At 38.9% G+C, this 18,888-nt stretch overlaps 1 protein-coding gene across 1 annotated transcript in view; it reads left to right on the top strand.

Moving 5' to 3' along the window:
• The first annotated feature begins 910 nt into the window (after positions 1 to 910).
• Positions 911 to 18,888, top strand: part of LOC125709352 (unconventional myosin-VIIb) — a 29,730-nt gene continuing 11,752 nt past the window's right edge. Inside the window, exons 1-26 of the mRNA XM_048977679.1 lie at positions 911 to 1,084; positions 1,478 to 1,630; positions 2,610 to 2,794; positions 4,496 to 4,617; positions 4,706 to 4,848; positions 5,153 to 5,266; positions 5,417 to 5,570; positions 5,770 to 5,846; positions 5,957 to 6,076; positions 7,648 to 7,790; positions 8,302 to 8,512; positions 8,945 to 9,080; positions 9,567 to 9,730; positions 9,875 to 10,015; positions 11,016 to 11,174; positions 11,350 to 11,442; positions 11,588 to 11,682; positions 12,125 to 12,209; positions 12,800 to 13,018; positions 13,137 to 13,337; positions 13,484 to 13,696; positions 13,891 to 14,046; positions 16,047 to 16,328; positions 18,140 to 18,294; positions 18,465 to 18,591; positions 18,695 to 18,814. Of these exons, the coding sequence (XP_048833636.1) occupies positions 911 to 1,084; positions 1,478 to 1,630; positions 2,610 to 2,794; positions 4,496 to 4,617; positions 4,706 to 4,848; positions 5,153 to 5,266; positions 5,417 to 5,570; positions 5,770 to 5,846; positions 5,957 to 6,076; positions 7,648 to 7,790; positions 8,302 to 8,512; positions 8,945 to 9,080; positions 9,567 to 9,730; positions 9,875 to 10,015; positions 11,016 to 11,174; positions 11,350 to 11,442; positions 11,588 to 11,682; positions 12,125 to 12,209; positions 12,800 to 13,018; positions 13,137 to 13,337; positions 13,484 to 13,696; positions 13,891 to 14,046; positions 16,047 to 16,328; positions 18,140 to 18,294; positions 18,465 to 18,591; positions 18,695 to 18,814 (3,942 nt within the window). The remainder of the gene's footprint in view (positions 1,085 to 1,477; positions 1,631 to 2,609; positions 2,795 to 4,495; positions 4,618 to 4,705; positions 4,849 to 5,152; positions 5,267 to 5,416; positions 5,571 to 5,769; positions 5,847 to 5,956; positions 6,077 to 7,647; positions 7,791 to 8,301; positions 8,513 to 8,944; positions 9,081 to 9,566; positions 9,731 to 9,874; positions 10,016 to 11,015; positions 11,175 to 11,349; positions 11,443 to 11,587; positions 11,683 to 12,124; positions 12,210 to 12,799; positions 13,019 to 13,136; positions 13,338 to 13,483; positions 13,697 to 13,890; positions 14,047 to 16,046; positions 16,329 to 18,139; positions 18,295 to 18,464; positions 18,592 to 18,694; positions 18,815 to 18,888) is intronic.

The raw sequence follows: 18,888 nt of genomic DNA on the forward strand, positions 1-18,888 counted from the left end.
GAGAAATCATGTTAGGTATAAACTTTTAAAAATTAAAGCTATCAATATGTGTCACAAAAGCTATCAAAGGCAAATGTAAAGGAAAGACCAGGAAAAATGTGGAATCCTGAATATCAGGGAAGTATTCTTGCTCCCTGTCATTTAGATGTTAGTTGTTTTGGGTGGATCATTGTCTGCTAGAGGTCGAAGTCTAAGGGCCATAAAGATGAGTTGTACCATTTGACAATATCCTGGTGCAAGAGAAGCATGTCAGAAAGATCAGTACATTGTAAGTGGAACCTCAGGCCAGAGGGACGTTCAGGAGCAGAATTCTAAGGTAAGTTCAGCTCCTGTCAGCTTCTCCTTCAGTGTCACATTATCTCAAATTCTCTCAAAAAATGGTCTTCACCTTGGTCTATGTCGTGAGGTAGAATCTACTTTAAATTAAGATGGACATTTTCAAGAGGACCTAAAGGGTTAAGTACAAAGAGAGAAATTCTGCATGAACCTTCCGTAATATGAGAAGTTTCCATGTGGGTTTTGATGATGAGTAATAGTTTTGTGTTTATAAATCTTTACAGTTGTGCGGTAGAATATTGCTGGACTGGGCTAAGCAGGGTGTGGCAGTTAAGCTTGGTAGCCATTTTCATGTGCTTACAGAACATATGACTTCATAACGGCACTGAATACACAGGCTTGGTCTCAGACTAACATGATCACTTTTTAATGTTCAGGTTGGAGGAAAGAAGATTTCCAACATGGTGGTTTTGAGACAGGTATTATCAGCTTTTATTACTATGTAAATAAAAAAAAATCATTGAAATATTTAGATTATAATATTAATATAGTATTATTATTCATGAGAGGTTTATATTTTCTTTTATGAGGTACCATGAAACAAATATTAAACATTTCTATTTCAAATTCAGAAATGAAAGAACTGAACTCTACTGAATGCAGATATGTCATGTACTTTAACATCACTGTACTTCTTGATTTGCAGGGAGATTATGTTTGGGTAGATTCTGGTACTGGGGTCCCCATTGGTGCGGAGGTCAAACTGACAGACACTGGCCAGCTCAGTCTGATTGATGATGAAGGAAAGGTAAAACATAAAAACCCAGAAAAAGGCTGAAGAAGGGCTGAAACTTGAAGCCATTTACATATTCAGTGCTGTGCAAAAGTCTTAGGACATCAAATGTTTCAAAAATGTTTAAAGCTATTGATCTGTGCAGTAAGTACATATTTTCCAAGAAAAAAACAACTACACATCAGAATATATGCAAGTGAACAACAAGTAATAAAAAGTAATAAGAATTTCTTCTGTTCTACAAAAAGTTACTGATATCTTGTCAGGTGGCTATAAGAACATCGCTTTGGTTCCCAATCCTCTCCTCCAGGGCACCCAGCAAATACCATGTATTTGTTAAATTGTATCACCTGCTCACTTAATAAGCTTAATTAGTTATAATTATAACGTTTTCTAATTTAATTTAAGGAGCTGAAACTCAACAAAGACAACAAGGATACAATCCGGCCCATGCACCCCACCTCTGTGACTGGAGTGGATGACATGATTCGCCTGGGGGATTTCAATGAAGCCGGGCTCCTCCGTAATCTCCTGAAAAGACACAGAGAAGGCATCATTTATGTAAGTTCCTCATTGCTCCATGTTAAAGTCACTCAAAGTTCTCTCTTATCTTTATTAGCATAGAACTATATAGTTTTTATATTTGTTACAAATTTGTAACAGGACGGTCAAAAACAACAGAATGGTATGTTTCTGTAAATGCAGCTGTATTTCATTTTTAAATTTTGAGGCATCACTACATGGAATGATAGCTGCACCTGCTGCACTTACCACTGACTATATGTTGTATAACAAATATGTTGTTTGAAAATGTATGCTGCACTTCTTCTCATAGGACATGAATTGATTAATGGGTGGCGCAGTGGTGCAGTGGTTAGCACTGTTGCCTCACACCTCTGGCTCCCAGGTTTGAGTCTCCACCTGGGTCACATATGTGTGGAGTTTGCATGTTCTCCCCATGTCGTCGTGGGGTTTCCTCCGGGTACTCCGGTTTCCCCCCACAGTCCAAAAACATGCTGAGGCTGATTGGACTTGCTAAATTGCTAAATTGTTAGAGTGCATGTGTGAGTGAATGGTGTGTGAGTGTGCCCTGCGATGGGCTGGCCCCCCATCCTGGGTTGTTCCCTGCCTTCGTGCCCATTGCTTCCGGGATAGGCTCTGGACCCCCCGCGACCCAGTAGGATAAGTGGTTTGGAACATGGATGGATGGATGGATGAATTGATGAATTGAATTCCCAGTTTGAACTGAAACTAAAATTTGTGTCTCCCCAGAGACTACTAAATTAACCCATCCCTTCATAATCTCTTTATCCAGTATATATTCTGAGGAATGTAGACTTATCAGCTCAACTAATTTAATCTTTTGGTATTTACTGTGATTACAACAATCAGACTTGGTTACCAGCACTTTGGCAAAATGCTACATATTTGGTAGCACAGAAAGTGAAAATGTGAAAACTGAATAATCTTAGTACTTTGATTGTATATAGAGTGTCACTCAGTGCTGTAGCTGAGGGACAATTTCTCTATATTTCTACAGACCTACAGCGGTTCCATCTTAGTAGCAGTTAATCCCTACCAGCTGTTGCCCATATACACGGCAGAGCAGGTGGAGCTCTACACCGATCGGCGGCTGGGGGAGCTGCCCCCACACGTCTTCGCCATCGCTGACAATTGCTTCTTCAACATGCGCCGAAACCAGAAGGACCAATGCTGTGTCATCAGGTTGGCTGCTCTGAATTACACCTTGAGTTTCCTCCATTTTATGAGCTGTAATAAACCTTCATGAACACCACACTAAGGACCCCTAGGGACTGTGTGAGTTTCTATTCTGATTAATAATGGTCAAAAGTTTTGAGAATGACATAAATATTGGCTTTCACAAAGTTTGCAGGTTCAGTGTTTGTAGATCTTTTTGTCAGATGTTTATGGTATACTAAAGTATAGTTACAAGCATTTCATAAGTGTCAAAGGATTTTATTGACAATTACATTAAGTTTATGCAAAGAGTTGATATTTGCAGTGTTGGCTCTTCTTTATCAAGACCTCTGCATATCGGCCTGGCAAGCTGTCAGTCAAGTGACTGATGATCAAATGCTGACTGATGGCAGCCCGTTCTTGCATAATCAATGCTTGAAATATGTCGGAATTTGTGGGTTTTTGTTTGGCTGAGGAGTTTCCTGGCCATGGACCAAAAGTGTTGATGTTTTGTTCCCCAAGCCAGTTATCACTTTTGCCTTATGGCACAGTGCTGCATCATGCTAAAAAAGGCATTGTTAGTCACCAAACTGTTCTTAAATGGTTGGGAAAAGTTGCTCTCCGAGGATGTTTTGGTACCATTCTTTATTCATGGCTGTGTTCCAAGGCAAAATTTTGAATGAGCCTACTCCCTTGGCTGAGAAGCAACCCCACACATGAACGGTCTCAGGATGCTTTACTGTTGGCCTGACACAGCACTGATGGTAGTGCTCACCTTTTCTTCTCTGGACAATCTCTTTTCTGGATGTCCTAAACAATTAACATTTAGAAAATTGATTTATCAGAGTAAATTACTTTACCTCCTCAGCAGTCCAATTCCTGTACCTTTTGCAGAATATCCGTCTGTCCCCGATGTTTTTCTTGGAGTGAAGTGGCTTCTTTGTTGCTCTTCTTGACACCAGGCCAACCTCCAAAAGTCTTTACCTCATTGTATGTGTGCAGATGCACTCACACCTACCTGCTACCATTCCTGTCAAGCTCTGCACTGGTGGTGCCCCGATCCTGCAGCTGAATCACCTTTAGGAGACGGTCCTGGCGCTTGCTGGACTTTCTTGGGCACCCTGAAGCCTTCTTTACAACAACTGAACCTCTGTCCATGAAGTTCCTGATGATCCGATAAATGGTTGATTTAGCTACAGTCTTACTAGCAGCAATATCCTTGCTTGTGAAGCATGAAAAGCAATGATAACTGCACGTGTTTCCTTGCAGGTAACCATGGTTAAGAGTAAGATCAATGATTTCAAGCACCACCCTCCTTTTAAACCATCCAGTCTTCTATTCCAGCTCGATCAGCATGACAGAGGGATCTCCAGTCTTGTCCTCGTCAGCACTGTCACCTGTTTTAACAAGAGAATATTGTTAGCAGTTCCTTTTGTGTTAGGGCTGAAATGCAGTGGAAATGGGTTTTTTGGGATTATGTTAACTTTCATTGCAAAGAGGGACTTTCGTCTGATCAATCTCCATAGCATTCTGGAGTATATGCAAATTGGCAGCATAAAAACCTCTCATGGGTACATCAACTCATAATTGAATCAAACAAAATCCTGTTAGTGTTTAGGGTTAGTCTTTATGAGCCCTACCGTAACTGTTAATAATTATATGGATCCTCAGAAATGTGCCCCCTTTACAATTTTCTTATATTATGACAAATGCTCCTCTGTTTATTAGTGGGGAGTCAGGGGCAGGAAAGACGGAAACTACCAAACTGATGCTACAGTTCCTGGCTGCTGTGAGTGGCCAACATTCCTGGATCGAGCAGCAGATCCTGGAGGCCAACCCCATTTTGGAAGGTGATCTAAATGTATTGTTGCAGCACACAGGGCTTATTATGCAATGAAGATGGTGGTGATAATACAGGTGGTGTTTTTACTCCCGTAGCTTTCGGAAACGCAAAGACAGTTCGCAATGACAACTCTAGTCGCTTTGGGAAGTACATCGACATTTCATTCACCAAAAGTGGTGCAATCGATGGCGCTCGGGTGGAGCAGTACCTGCTGGAGAAGTCCCGTGTCTGTCGCCAGGTAACAAGCAGTAGAACCATGTGAAGGAATACATCAAAAGCACTGAAAAAAATATACATTTTTTACCACAGTCCATGTGTATATCATCATATATTACATTTTTAAAACTGTAATTAATTTTTCTTGTTTGTTTGTTGTATTTGGCAGTACACTAGAATTCCAATATATGACAGGAAGTTTAATGGAAGCAGTTGGTGTTTAATTATTGTACAAGGTGTGGTAATGAGTATAATGTACTATAGTGGATTACTGGAGAACATTTCATACTTCAGCGTATGATGACAATAAAATCCTACTATTCCAGGCTCCAGAAGAGAGAAACTACCACATCTTTTATTGTATGTTGATGGGGATGCCAGCTGAGCAGAAGAAGATTTTACAATTGGGAAAGTCCTCAGAATACAAATACCTCACTATGGTATTTCCAGCTATAATTCTGCATTTGTGAAGAAACAACGTCAATATATGTTCAAATCTAATCAATAAGAAAAGTGTCAATTGAGAGTAATAACTCAGAAATGGCAGTGACTAGTGCAGCTAAAGGCATCTTTTGGATTAAATCTTTCAGGGTAACTGCACCAGCTGCGAAGGACGTGATGACGTCAAAGAGTACGCTAACTTCTGTTCTGCTATGAGGATCCTGATGTTCACAGAAAATAACTCCTGGGAGATTTCCAAGCTACTAGCTGCAATCCTTCATCTGGGAAATGTGGACTTTGAGGGTAAAAATTATGTTTTTTTCTGGGCTAGAGTACATTATTTTTTATGTTTATTTTTATATGGGTTTGTGCTGCTTATAGCAAGAACTTTTTGGTTTTAAACCAGTATGATAGATGTTTCAAAGTTATTTAGAAAATGTATACAATATTGAAACAGTTCACTAAATTTTGTCTGATAGTTGTGTTTTTCCATGTTCTATAGCTACAATTTTGAACAACCTGGAGAGTTGTGACATCCTTAACTCTGCTCATTTCAATATGGCTGCCAAGTTGCTGGAGGTAGTAGCTGTATATTGTCAGTAGTGTCTGAATTTTACTTGGTAACTTGGAGGTGTTTCACCATACACTTATTCAGTGTCTAGAGTATAATATGCATTTTCACTTCGCAGGTGGATATGAAGGCACTAGACTGCAGTTTGACGAAGCGTTCTGTCAAAACCAACAGGGAGAATGTTTCCAAACCACTGAGTTCAGCACAGGCCATAGACGGCAGGAATGCATTTGTCAAGGTAAACAGTCACATTTATCAGTGTTACTGCCTGTTTCACACTGAACATTACACAAAAAAATGACAATCATTAAATATTCAAATTTGATTAATCAAATTTTTTCATGCTAAAAACATGATACAAAATTTTCACAACTGACTGGGAAAAAAGTTTGCATCCCAAAAGAAATGGTCAAACTGGCGACATGCTGGCAACATTGACGACGAGTTTTATTTGTTTCTTCTAAGCCAACAAGTGACAAGAAAAAGGCAAAAATACTGGGTACATCCAATTCCAAAACAGCTTAAACTCTACAGCAACTGTTTCAGATGATACTTCAGGACATGAAAAATTAACATTAAAAACATGGCAACAGCAAAATGTGTTATCAGTCAATTAAGAATAGAGAAAACAGCTTTTTTTTTACTGAAAATGTTAATAAATAGCCACAATTTTATATAACAAGGCGTATAATATGAGCCGTAAAAAAATAAGGAGAATTCAACATAGACACAAAGTGTGTTTTAACTTCTGAGAATCGATTTTGTCTATAAAATTTTTAACCTTGTAATTTAAATGTTTATATTATTATGGAACAGGATATAAAATACTATCGGGCAGGACTGCTCATAAATGGGGAGAAAGGAGAATTTTGCCCTTAAGTGGAAAATGGAACGACTGATCCACCGGCAAACCACCTCCCCTCATCCTTGATGTTGTAATCCTAGCTCTAGTGTAGGTTAACTACCAGGCCAGACTTCAGCAACATCAAATAATTGAATTTTTTTTATTAGTTATTAATAGACATAAAATAAACAAATAAATAAAATGTTACTATAAATAAAAGAATGAAGTTGGTCCGAATAACATCTTATTTTATAGAAAAATAAGCAACAGCACACTTTATAGGCTAAAATTTGGGATTTCCATTTTACGTTCAATTAACAAATTTTAAACAGTCTAGATTTTACTGTGCAAAAAGTGCAAATTGAATGACTGAAACAAATTACACAAAAATGACGAAATATACAATATACAAAAACAACAAAAAAGAAACACTCAAAATAACAAAATTAAGTACTGAAGTACATGATTTGAAACTCACATCAAAGCTATACGAAGGAAAAGTAAAGACTGAGTGAGCAGTGGAGGATGGGACTGGAGTCAAATGTGCAAAAAATAGAAATAGTAATAAATTAATAGAAATTAAGTATTTAATGAATTTTCTCACATGTGTGTCACTGTAGACATAGTCATATGCTAATTAGGTAGACATCGCACAACCCTACTTCTCGTGTATCTTGCCATACGGTATTTTCAAAACAATACCATTCTTTAGCTGAATGAAAATGCCACAGTATACCCAAAATGCCACAGTATACCCAAAATGCCACGGTGTAGCATATCCAGTGACGCTCATTTTCACTTGACTCTGCAAAGACGGGATATTTTCTTGTGCCAGTGTGACAGAACCTTTAGGGTGTTCGGTAATCTAACTATAGGGCGACTGATTTGTCTGGAGCCAATAGAAAATTGTGTGTCTCCCTCAATGGACCTTCTTGGAAGTCTTTACTAACTTTGCTCCTCCTCAGGCTATTTATGGAAGGCTGTTTGTGTGGATTGTGGAGAAAATTAACAGTGTCATTTATAAGCCTCCACCCATGGATTCTAAAGTCACCCATCAATCTATTGGCTTACTGGACATTTTTGGCTTTGAAAACTTCAGTACAAATAGGTGTGTATGGATTTATTTTAATTGTCTATGAAATAGATATTGCAGTGTCTGTGTTAAGGTATAAATATGGAACTTCCCAATCAATAAACCTGTTTTGTGCTAGTAATATTACTTCTCTTTACCTTTTGCTTACGTTTTAACTATAGGAACAGGACATTTTTGTAACGGTGTTTTGTATGTGCTAGCACTCTCCTGGGAAATGAAACACTAACACTTGGATTCAGAATTTTCCTTAACCACAACCTTAACCTGCTCCATAATATTCTTTACATTACTACATGCTGAAATTTTAAGAAATGTAAATAATTTAATTTACGAGGATCTTTTGTAGTGCTCAGTCTAACTGAGACTGTTTATGAATGATGAGTTCATAATGAATGGTGAGTTCATTAATTTGTAATACAAATGTTTAACTTTTATATTTTTAAATTTTTTTGTATGAATAGACATATATTTTTGCCATAATATGAAATGTAAAACTAGGTATTCTGAATCATTTTTTTTTCTGTAGCTTCGAGCAGCTCTGTATCAACTTTGCCAATGAACAGTTGCAGCAGTTTTTTGTGAAGCATATCTTCAAGCTAGAACAGGAGGACTACGCCCGGGAGAACATCGCATGGAAGCACATTGACTTCAGTGACAACCAAAATACGCTAGATGTGTTGGCCATCAAGTCCCTCAACGTTCTGGCACTCATCGATGAGGAGAGCCACTTTCCCAAGGTTTATCTTCAGTACTCGACAGGTTGTGGGTGAAATGTAAACAAGAGTGAGGCAAACGTTCTGGTGAATGAAAGGGCATTATTATAGAACACAAATGAAATACAGACACGACAGCTTTCCAAATTTATGGATAAGCCACTTACTCAAAATACAAAGAAACTGAGCATAGAAAATGTGCAGTACACGAGCGGATTGCTGAGGGCACTCTTCTAGCTCCCTCGCCATTTTACTAAGCAAACCCTGTGCTCAATTTAATAATGGTCACCTGGCGTCATTACATACATTTTAAATAAGAATTGATCTCTTGATCCTATTTTGTCTTTCACCATCTCACAATAAACTTTTCATAGATAACTATATATATGTCACAGATAAAATTAAATATACTGAAAATGAATTATTCTTTTTGGTATTTCCACATGTTGATTTTAGGGTACAGATACCACCCTGCTGAACAAAATGAACCAGGTTCATGGGAAAAGCAACATCTACATCCCCCCTAAGAACAACCATGACATGCAGTTTGGCATCCAGCATTTTGCTGGAGTTGTCCACTACAATTCCACAGGTAACCCTTAAATAATTCATATAAAAATTCATCAGATGAAAGTTGAATGGTGTGTATTTTCCCCCATAGTCTTATTGCTTTATAGTATATAGAATACTTTATATTCTATGTTTATGGCATTTATTTATATAACTATTAGTCCATTAGTTTTACCCTTTGTGCTTTGAACCAACAGTGCACGTATTCATAGTAATGCAAAAATATTACTAGATCTCATGGAAGGATTCATAATTTTTTTTCTCCGTCCATTATTTTTTTTTCTGTGTAAGTCTGTTTCCAGGAATCATGGTTGGTAATCATAAAGTTGTGCTGATTCCAGGGAGGTTTCATTAGGTTACTCTAAGCATGTATATAAGAGGCTGCAACTGGTCTCAGTTATCTCATAATGTTGATTTAGTATCTCAACTATATTTAATTTTATGTGGTGTTAATGGATCTTATCAGAAACGGCCCCTGATATTGAGGATGTTGCCTTGATCTTTATAGGTTTCCTTGAGAAGAACAGGGATGCCCTGAGCTTAGATATCCTCCTGCTGTTGGACACCTCCTCCAACAAGCTTCTCAAGCAAATCTTTGCATCTGAACTTGCAACAAATACAACTACAGGCTCCAATTCCAAGATGATTATTACACCTAAGAACTCCCTGCGGGTAAAAAAAAAAAAAAAACATCATTCTTTTCCCAACAGTACATTACGAGGAAATCATTTTTACAGCATAGATGTGAGTTTGGAGAAATTCGGAAATCTGCAAATGTGTGGTAACTGCTGACAAATCCTCTTTCTCCCTCCACAGCAAGCGACTGACACCAAGAAGCGAATCCCCACACTAAGCAATCAGTTTCGCCAGTCTCTAGAATCTCTAATGAAAACCCTCACTGCCTGCCAGCCCTTTTTTATTCGCTGTATCAAGCCAAATGACTTCAAGAAGCCTATGGTAAAGTTAATTTACTATGAAGAATATACTGATAGGAACACCTCTGTAAAAATATCCGTCCATCTGTTATCTAACTGCTCGGTCAGGCTTGAAGGAACCCTAAGGTTTATTTGGTAACACATTACTTTAGGGAGCACAAATAATATAGTAATACACTCTTACTTAGTATATGGTTAATTAATACTTTAAGTACTAAGCTATGTACATTCACCATCAGTCAATCATAATGGTTCATGTATTTCATGCAGTTACTGTATTTGTTCATGATTTATGCTTGAGTAATAACTAATACACTGTAACTTGGGCCCATTCAAGCGGTGTTACCATTTTTTTTGTGAAATGCTTTCATATATAGTGAAATGTTTCCTGAATATGCACAATGACGAAGAATGTTATGCTATGCTCTTCATAACCACTGGTATTTGGTTGTAATGTTGTGATGTAATTTTAACAGATACAGAATGACCCACATATCCACAGAACCAATAGCTGTGGTTTCAGTTATTTGCAGTTTACCATGGAGCAAAAAAAGAACTGGAAAATTCCATGAAATTAGTCGCTTATAAGTTTCAAACTGTGTGCCAAGTGACTACAGGCTGTAACACGGTGAACTCCACCAGTCCACTTGTGCCGAGTGCATGACTCACCTCCCTTTGTCCGCACACCCATGCTTCCCCACAGAACTCGCATCCAGTCTGCCTCTAGTGTTTTGACTGTTTGAATTTGTTGCCACATCATTGCAGACTGTGTTATAAAAATTGATGAAAAATATGATTTTCATTACTCTGTCATCTGTTGATTCGTGATATTTTTCATTGCGCTGTCATTCAGAATTAGGCTAAAACATTAGAATCCCGTCCATTTCTGAGAGAAAGTACAGTACTGGACAATACTGTGTAATAATGTAATGTATTTAATATCGGTTATACCTTACTGTGCATAATATCTCAATTAGACTTTACCATATATACCATATACTTACTGCATGTTCTTTTATCAGCTATTCAACAGGGAACTGTGCATGCGTCAGCTTCGCTACTCTGGCATGATGGAGACCATTCGAATCCGAAAAGCTGGATATCCCATCCGGCACACATTCCTGGAGTTCTTAGACCGGTATCGTGTGTTGCTCAGAACAGCTATGTGTGACCCCAAAAGAGTGAGAAGCATTTTTTTCGACTCTTTAGTTACTCATAAAAAAAATAAATAAGGTGCAAAGAGGCAGTAATACTCAAAATGTGTTGCTTAATTTTTTGCAAATAGTTCAGTTCAGACGCCAGACAAAATTCATGTTTAATGCACTGCAATTAACCTATTGTATATTATCTCCCCAGGAGTCACCAGAGAACTGTTGTCAATCCATTTGTCTGTCCGTCCTTGGTGATAAGGATGACTGGCAAATTGGAAAAAGAAAGATCTTTCTTAAGGTATCCATATTCCCAGTCACGAAAGTTCCATTTATTTATAAGTTTTTGCATGAAGTACAATGCTTTTTCCATTACAAAAATAATCTCTGATCTTATACAGTACATAACATCTGCAGAATTGATTAACTGTACCTATTATTCTCAGGACTTTCATGATACTGTGTTGGAGCTGGAGAGAGACACAGCGATGCATGCAAAGGCCATCATCATTCAGAGAGTCTTGAGGGCCTACAAACACAGGTATACAATGCTTAGGATGCACAGCACAACAACAATAATAATAATAATGTGATCAAGGACATTCGGTTGAGGCCAGGATTGCCTGAGCACCTGCCCCTTTTGCCCGAAAAAAATTGAAAGTGCCTCACTTTTGAGGTCCTTAATGCTGAATCACCAATGATGACCCTTTTGTTTTGGGAACAACAGAAAAAAAGAAAAAAACCCAAAAAATTAACGGAGTTGAACTCACCCTTGATGGCAAATTTAACTGGAGAGTCACTCCATTTCACAAAATAGAATGATGGTCCTACATGGTCCTTCTTTTTCATGCAGACTGATATCTGGATGATCCCTGAATCAAGATGGTTGGATCAGTCGATATCTAGATAATTTTCAAGTGAACCGTTTCTTTTTCATAGGGATCACTTCAGTGTCATGACACTTTTCTGCATTTCACCCTCAGGAAGCGATTTGTGAAACAAAGAAAGGCAGCGATAGTACTACAAAAACACTGGCGTGGCTACAATGGCAGAAGACTATACAGAAAGGTAAGCTGTTCTCAACATACATTAGTGAACAGGAGCATGATTAGTCATAGAATTACTAATAATAAGTGTTCAATGTGTAATGAAAAACCTGTTCACTCTAGCATTACGGGTTTTGAAATGACCCCATGATTTGTCTGTTTTTTTGCTTTCATTTTTTCCTCCGCATTCTATTGGCAGTATATTCAGGTGGATTGAATCTAAACTGTATGTATGTATTTCAGTCTGTCTGGCCTCATCATGAGTAGCTGGTCACAAGAGTAAACAAAGAACTGATCCGAGATCAAAGCATTTGCAGCATTTGAGCAACCCAAACAAAAGAATAAGAATATAATAAAAACTCTCTCAAGCTTCATGGTTAGAGAGGGTGCCACTAATTAGACTAAGCCATATTGTTTACTCTTGCTAAAAAGCAAAAAAACACAGTTACAAAACACTAAAGTACATAGACAAGACACAGAGCAATTGTACCAAGCTGCTGCTAGGCTCATGCTTGCACACTACAATATTGTTTAAGTTCTCAGTAACAATAATTAATAGCTGTTAGCTAATATATCAGTTAGCTAATAAAAACATTGTCATTCCTCTCCCAGGTCCAGTTGGGTTTTGCCCGCTTGCAGGCTACAGTCCATTCTCGAAAGCTGCACCTTCTGCACAAGCAGAAACGAGCAGCCTCTATCACTCTGCAGAAGCATGTAAAGGGCTATCTTGCAAGGAAACAGTGGAAATGCAAGCAGGAGGCTGTGAAAGTGCTGCAGGCCCACACCAGGGGCATGTTGGCAAGAAAGGCCATTAAGAAGATGAAGAAGGATGTGAGTCAGCCACCTTGTACATTTTTTGTTTTCTTGGTTGATTTTTTCATGTATACCTAAGGGCTTCTGTGTAAGTGGATGGCATTGCTCATGTTACAAGGTTTCTTTCCCCTACTAGGCCTTCCTGTCTGCCCAAGAGCGCAGAGCTGAGGAGCTGGCTGCCATCGAGAGGCAGAAAAGGCTTGAGGGGGTGCTCAGACAGAAGAAGGAGGCTTCCAAAGCAGAATCTATCACTGATCAGGAGATGGTAGACAATATCTTTGGTTTCTTGCCTAGTGTGGTTGGAGGGCAGGAGGGACAAGCACCAGTGGGATTTGAGGTTAGTTTTTTCCCTGAAGTTCAGAGTGATAAAAACATCAGAGACAACTAAATTAATAATCTTGTCGCGAGTCAAGAGCAGTCATAACTGAAGGATGTACTTTGGAAGTATCTGTCTGATTCAGGTGTTCATTTTGCTGTCTTGAGGACTTGGAGAGCAAGAGAGCAGTGCTAGAGGAGGTGGACCTCGATGATGCCCCTATGATAAAGGACTTTCCAGAAGAAGATTATGATGATCTTGCTGAGTATTCTTTCCCCAAGTTTGCTTCCATGTACTTCCAAGGTTCCAGCACATCCAGCTATGTCCGTCAAAGACTACGCCAGCCCCTGCTGTTTCACGACAATGAAAGCGATATAACGGTATCTCAGCGCCATCGCTATCCTTTCATTTATATGCTTCTCATAGCTTCACAATCTGTGTTCATTTGTTCATTTTCCACTGCTTTTAAACTATTTAATTTTCAGGCCGTTTTGTCCTTTAGTCTTATTCTCTTTTAAAGATTATAACCTCGTTAATATGTTTTTTTCAAAAGCTTTGTTCTGTCCTCTTCCAGGCATCTCTTACAGTGTGGTGGATCATACTTAGATTTATGGGAGACCTTCCAGAGCCTAAGCTGAAGGGCGCCCTCCCCGTGTCCAGACTGTCTGTACAACAAAATGTGATTCCTAGAGAAACAAGACGTCTCAGCAACTTGGTTGGCCTTGATCAGGTAGTTCTTAATTGGAGGTCACATTTTTCATTTCTCTTAACATTCTTCATTTAAGTATTGAAAATCAACGGGTACAATGGTGCATATCAAAGGTGTAGTGACAGTGGTATAAGCTGGTTAATGCCCTCCAAACAATGCATTATATGATTTTAAACACACGGCTCGAGAGGCAAAGAAATGTAAATGGTGATTGTTTTATTAATTTAGCTTTATGAACCTCATATTTAGCTACATTATGCCAGTTATGCCATTATCTCTGCCAGTCCCACTGTTGCCATGCTTTGCCTCTAATTGTGAGAGGCCTTCCCATATGCTCCTAGTGGTTCCAAAACTTTGGAAATCACCCCTGAAATGATTCTGGTACCTATTCAACATTTCCCTCTTAGGTATATCTTAAAAACATGTATCCTTACTCAGTTTTGAATATTTACTTCAGTATGTTAGTTTGTAATATTCCTTCTCTATTCCAAGTTCTTGAATTTCCCCCTTTTTGAAATTCTTAACATGCCATGTATACCCTGGTTGTGTATTTGGCCCCATAATTGGTGCTTGCAGCTATATTTATAACAAGTCTTCCATATCATTCTGTTTAGGCAGGTTTCACAGGACGCTAAAGTATGACTGAGCCACAAGATTATGTTTTTTTTTTTTTTTAACTTTGTCATTGAGCAGGTACAATACAATTCAGTTTAACATCTAACCAGAAAGTGCAAATAGTAAAGTGCAATAGTATATAGTACATTAAAGAGCAATAGAGAGTAAGGTGCAATAAGATGACACACAAATGAGAATATAAATATATGGAATTAGAATTTATAGGTAGCAAATTTATTAATTTGTATTAGATCATTGGCACATCACTGTGTGACATTTTTCCATTGAGTCAAAGAGATTATGGGCCAAAAAAATCTGTTGTTATGCTGACACCCCCCCCCCAGCTTGGTCAGAAAAATTCATTGCCACATCATGTGTCACATTCTGATAATGAAGGCGATAGGAGCTGATATGAGGTAAAACTCATAAGGGGTTTATTAGAAGGAAACAGAAACAGGGCAAACAAAAGCAGGCTGCATGGGGTCAAACAAATGGCATAACTAGTAATAGGGGGAAGCACTGGAGCTCACAATAGGGTGACATCAATGACTGAACTGGGGAGCACAGGGATGGGAAGCATTCTTATACTAGACTAACAAGAGAGCAGACGAGGGGCAGCTGGAGGCCCATCCAGTAAGCTTCTTAGTACATAAATCATAGCTATAACAACCTTCAGCCCTTAAGGAGTATGGTGTGGAATGTGTGTGTGTGGTTTTGTAATAAATACAACAACGGAAAAAGAATGACTAAACGTTGCTTAAGCATATACTTACAACAATTACACCATCAAACCGCCAGATGGCACCAAAGGATTAGAACTGAGTCTGCATGAAATATGCTGAGGGCATACCGCTAAGATACATGAATAACTGTGGCAATAAGTTATAATCTTGCAATATAGGATGGCAACGTAATATAGACAGATATGCAAACATAACATGGTACAGGAATACAGGAAACACACATGTAAATGATATGGCAAAATTACATGAACACCGTGCATCCAGGAATGAAAGTAACTACGTCAAATACAGAACAAATATTACTCACTCATTAGCTTGCTAATTTTTGTTTCCTAGGCAAAAACTTGTTGATGATCTGAACTAGGCTTGGATGATATTACAGTAATATGGTATACCACTCTGTGAATTTGATCACCAAGATTTCAAAATACCTGAATAGCTTTGCTTTATAAAATACCATGACAATAGCAGAAACCGTAGTATAATGTCTGGACACTATGTGTTATGAACAATTAGATATCGCCCAAGTCTAATCTCAACCCAGTTCACTATTGCGGTCCTTGCAATGTGACAATAACATGTGCATAATATGCAATGTTAATATTAATATTGCACATCATGTAGGTGTAATATCTACACTCTTTCCTTCCATTGATGTTTTAGAAAATATTAAGAAGCAAAAAAAACAGGAAATCCTCTTCAGTTCCAGAGGAGGTGGTTCTGGGTAGGAAGGCCTCTGCAATTCCAGAAGAGGCTCGGAACAGAAAGCCTTCTTTGCTCTCTGAACTTCTGACAAGAAGCCGAAAACCCTCCACCATTCCTGAGGAAGTACCAAAGAGCAGAAAACTCTCCTCGATACCGGAAGCTCAGACACAGAAGAAAAAACTATCCCTTATTCCTGAAGAGGGAATACGGAACAGAAAATCATCTGTGATCCCAGAGGAGGTGAGGGGGAAAAGATTACTCAGTAGTGAATGATAAACATAGCTTATGTTTCACTGTGATATTGTCAGGGTCAGCTCCTGTTCGATCCCACCCTTTGTGCCGCTACCCTGTGTGGCCAGCAGGTGTCATTGGCCATCCCACCTTTTCACTCTCCTGTCTAACCCTTCTGTGTTCCCCTGCTCCTTGGACTGCCGCATAGCTTAAGGGGTTAAATGTGCAGCACCGAAGCTATAACTCTGCAGTCTTGGGTTTGAGGGTAGCCTCACCTGTTGTGTTTATTGGTTTTTCTGGTTTTTTTTTGTGCTTATTTTTCTTCTCCATTTTCCGTGCTTGTGTTCTGGTTCTGTTTAATTACCATAATGTTCTATTCCTAGTGCTTTATTCCCAATTAATGTTTTCCAGGTTTTGGTAATTTGTAAAACTCCATATTTTCTGTTCCCATTGGTTTTTAGTTCCACCTGTTGCCTGTTTCCTTGTCCAGTGTTTGTTGATTGGTTATCGATTGTCTTATAACTGTTCCTTGTTTTTCCAAGTTTTCTGTGTATTTAAGTGTCTGTCCTGCTCTGTTCTTGAGTGAGTCATTGTATTATGTGCTGAGCTAATGTTAGTCTACCTGTTCTCTTAGGGCACTTTTCCACCGCACAAAGTACGGTACTTTTGATATGGTACTTTCGGTACTTTCGCTTTTACATTGACTTCCAGTCGAGCACCAGTACCGAAACTTCCAGTACTGAAAGTGCCAAACCAGCTGGGGTACTTCTTTGGTACTTCGGTACTTTGGGTGGGACTGACAAACGTATCTGCTGTCGATTGGTTATGCAAATAGTCTGGCGCTGAAACACAAAATACAACCAACATCTTTTGAACCACAGAGCGAACAGCGAGAAACAAAATAAAAAACAATAGAAACAAAAATATTATAAAAGTAAAATGGAAGGATGGACAAATGAGGAAACACAAGCCTTAATCGGTATATGGTCAGATGAACAGATCCAGCAGGATTTAGATGCACGACTCGAAATAAAAACGTATTTGCCGTAACAGCAAGCCGCTGGGAAGAAATGGGGCACGAGCGAAACACCGAACAATGCTGCTTGAAAATCAAAAACTTAAGCAGGACTGCAGGAAAGTGAAGGATCATAATAACACGCTGTGCCTTGTTTGTGATGTCAGTAAGGGCCAGTCACTGATGTCATTTGGCGCTGATACCAGTTTTTACGGCAGTGGAAAACCGACACAAAATAAGTACCATAGTTTCGGTACCTTATGGAAGTATGGAAAATATGGTACCTGGTGCATTGGAAAAGCACCCTTAGTTCTGTTCCTGGTGTTACCCTGCTCCCCACTTCAGCTGCTTGTACTTATCTCTTGTTTTCCCCATTTGCATGTGACCCCTTGTGGTTTTGTTTCTTTGTGCATTTTCCCAGTGTTCTTTGTTTGTTTCAATAAACCCTTGTTAGTCCCTGAGCCAAAAGTGCATCGTCACCTTTTCACTCCTGTACTCTGCCTCCCTTTTTTTTTACTCCTACTTTTACTTTTTACCGTTTTTCTTCTCTTTCTGCACAGCCAAATAGGGCGACTCAGAGATACATTCATTGTGACGAATAAACCTCTCGAATCTTGCACCATAACAGATATCCAACCATCTATCCACCGTCCAGCCACTTATCCTGGTCCTGGTCCAGGTGGGCCTGGAGTTTCTCAGGCAGTATAGGGCACAAGGCTAGCATGCGCCCTGGATGGCATGTTAATACAATATACTGTAAATCTATGTCATCTTTTTGCTCTGAGAGGATGTCTTGTATTTTTAGCTAGAAGAACAAGAATCTACAAAACCCACAATGGCTGCCGTGAAAGAGGAGGAAGTCGTGCTATCTGAGCAAGGCACAACCCTGGATCGACCTCTGACATCCCTGGAAAAAATTCATATCATTGTGGCATATGCTATAGTGAGGCGTGACCTGAGGTGCTGAAACTGCAAATTGTACCTAATGAAAGTACACATAATAGTCAATTCTATGAAAAAAGAACAAAAAATGTTTCCTATCTGATTTTCATAAATAAATGTTTAAAATGTCCTGCTTATATGAAGTTTTTGACAAGCATTCTTATTTCTTAATTGTTGTAATGTCATAGGGATGAGATATATTGCCAGATCTGTAAGCAACTCACAGACAATGGCAACCGCAACAGTTACTTCCGGGGATGGATTCTTCTGTCAATCTGCCTCGGCATCTTCCCCCCCACTGACCGCTTTATAAAGGTAAAGCTGCATGATGCAAGATGCCACACGACTCTAGGAAATGTATTGTCAGTGATTTATCCTTTGTGAGAGTCTCCCCTCTTTTGTTATTCTTTCTTCGTAGTACCTCCAAAACTTCATTCGCAATGGCCCTGTTGGTTATGCTCAGTATTGTGCTGATCGACTTCGGCGCACCTTGGCTAATGGCCTGCGTGGGGAACCTCCTAGCTGGTTAGAACTGCAGGTAGCAACTCAAGCAGTACATTGGTGTTTTTTTTTAAAAAAAAAGCAATTCTGCATTCTCAGTAGCATTGCCCT

The sequence above is a fragment of the Brienomyrus brachyistius genome, chromosome 15 (genome assembly GCF_023856365.1).
Source record: "Brienomyrus brachyistius isolate T26 chromosome 15, BBRACH_0.4, whole genome shotgun sequence".
Classification (NCBI taxonomy): domain Eukaryota; kingdom Metazoa; phylum Chordata; class Actinopteri; order Osteoglossiformes; family Mormyridae; genus Brienomyrus; species Brienomyrus brachyistius.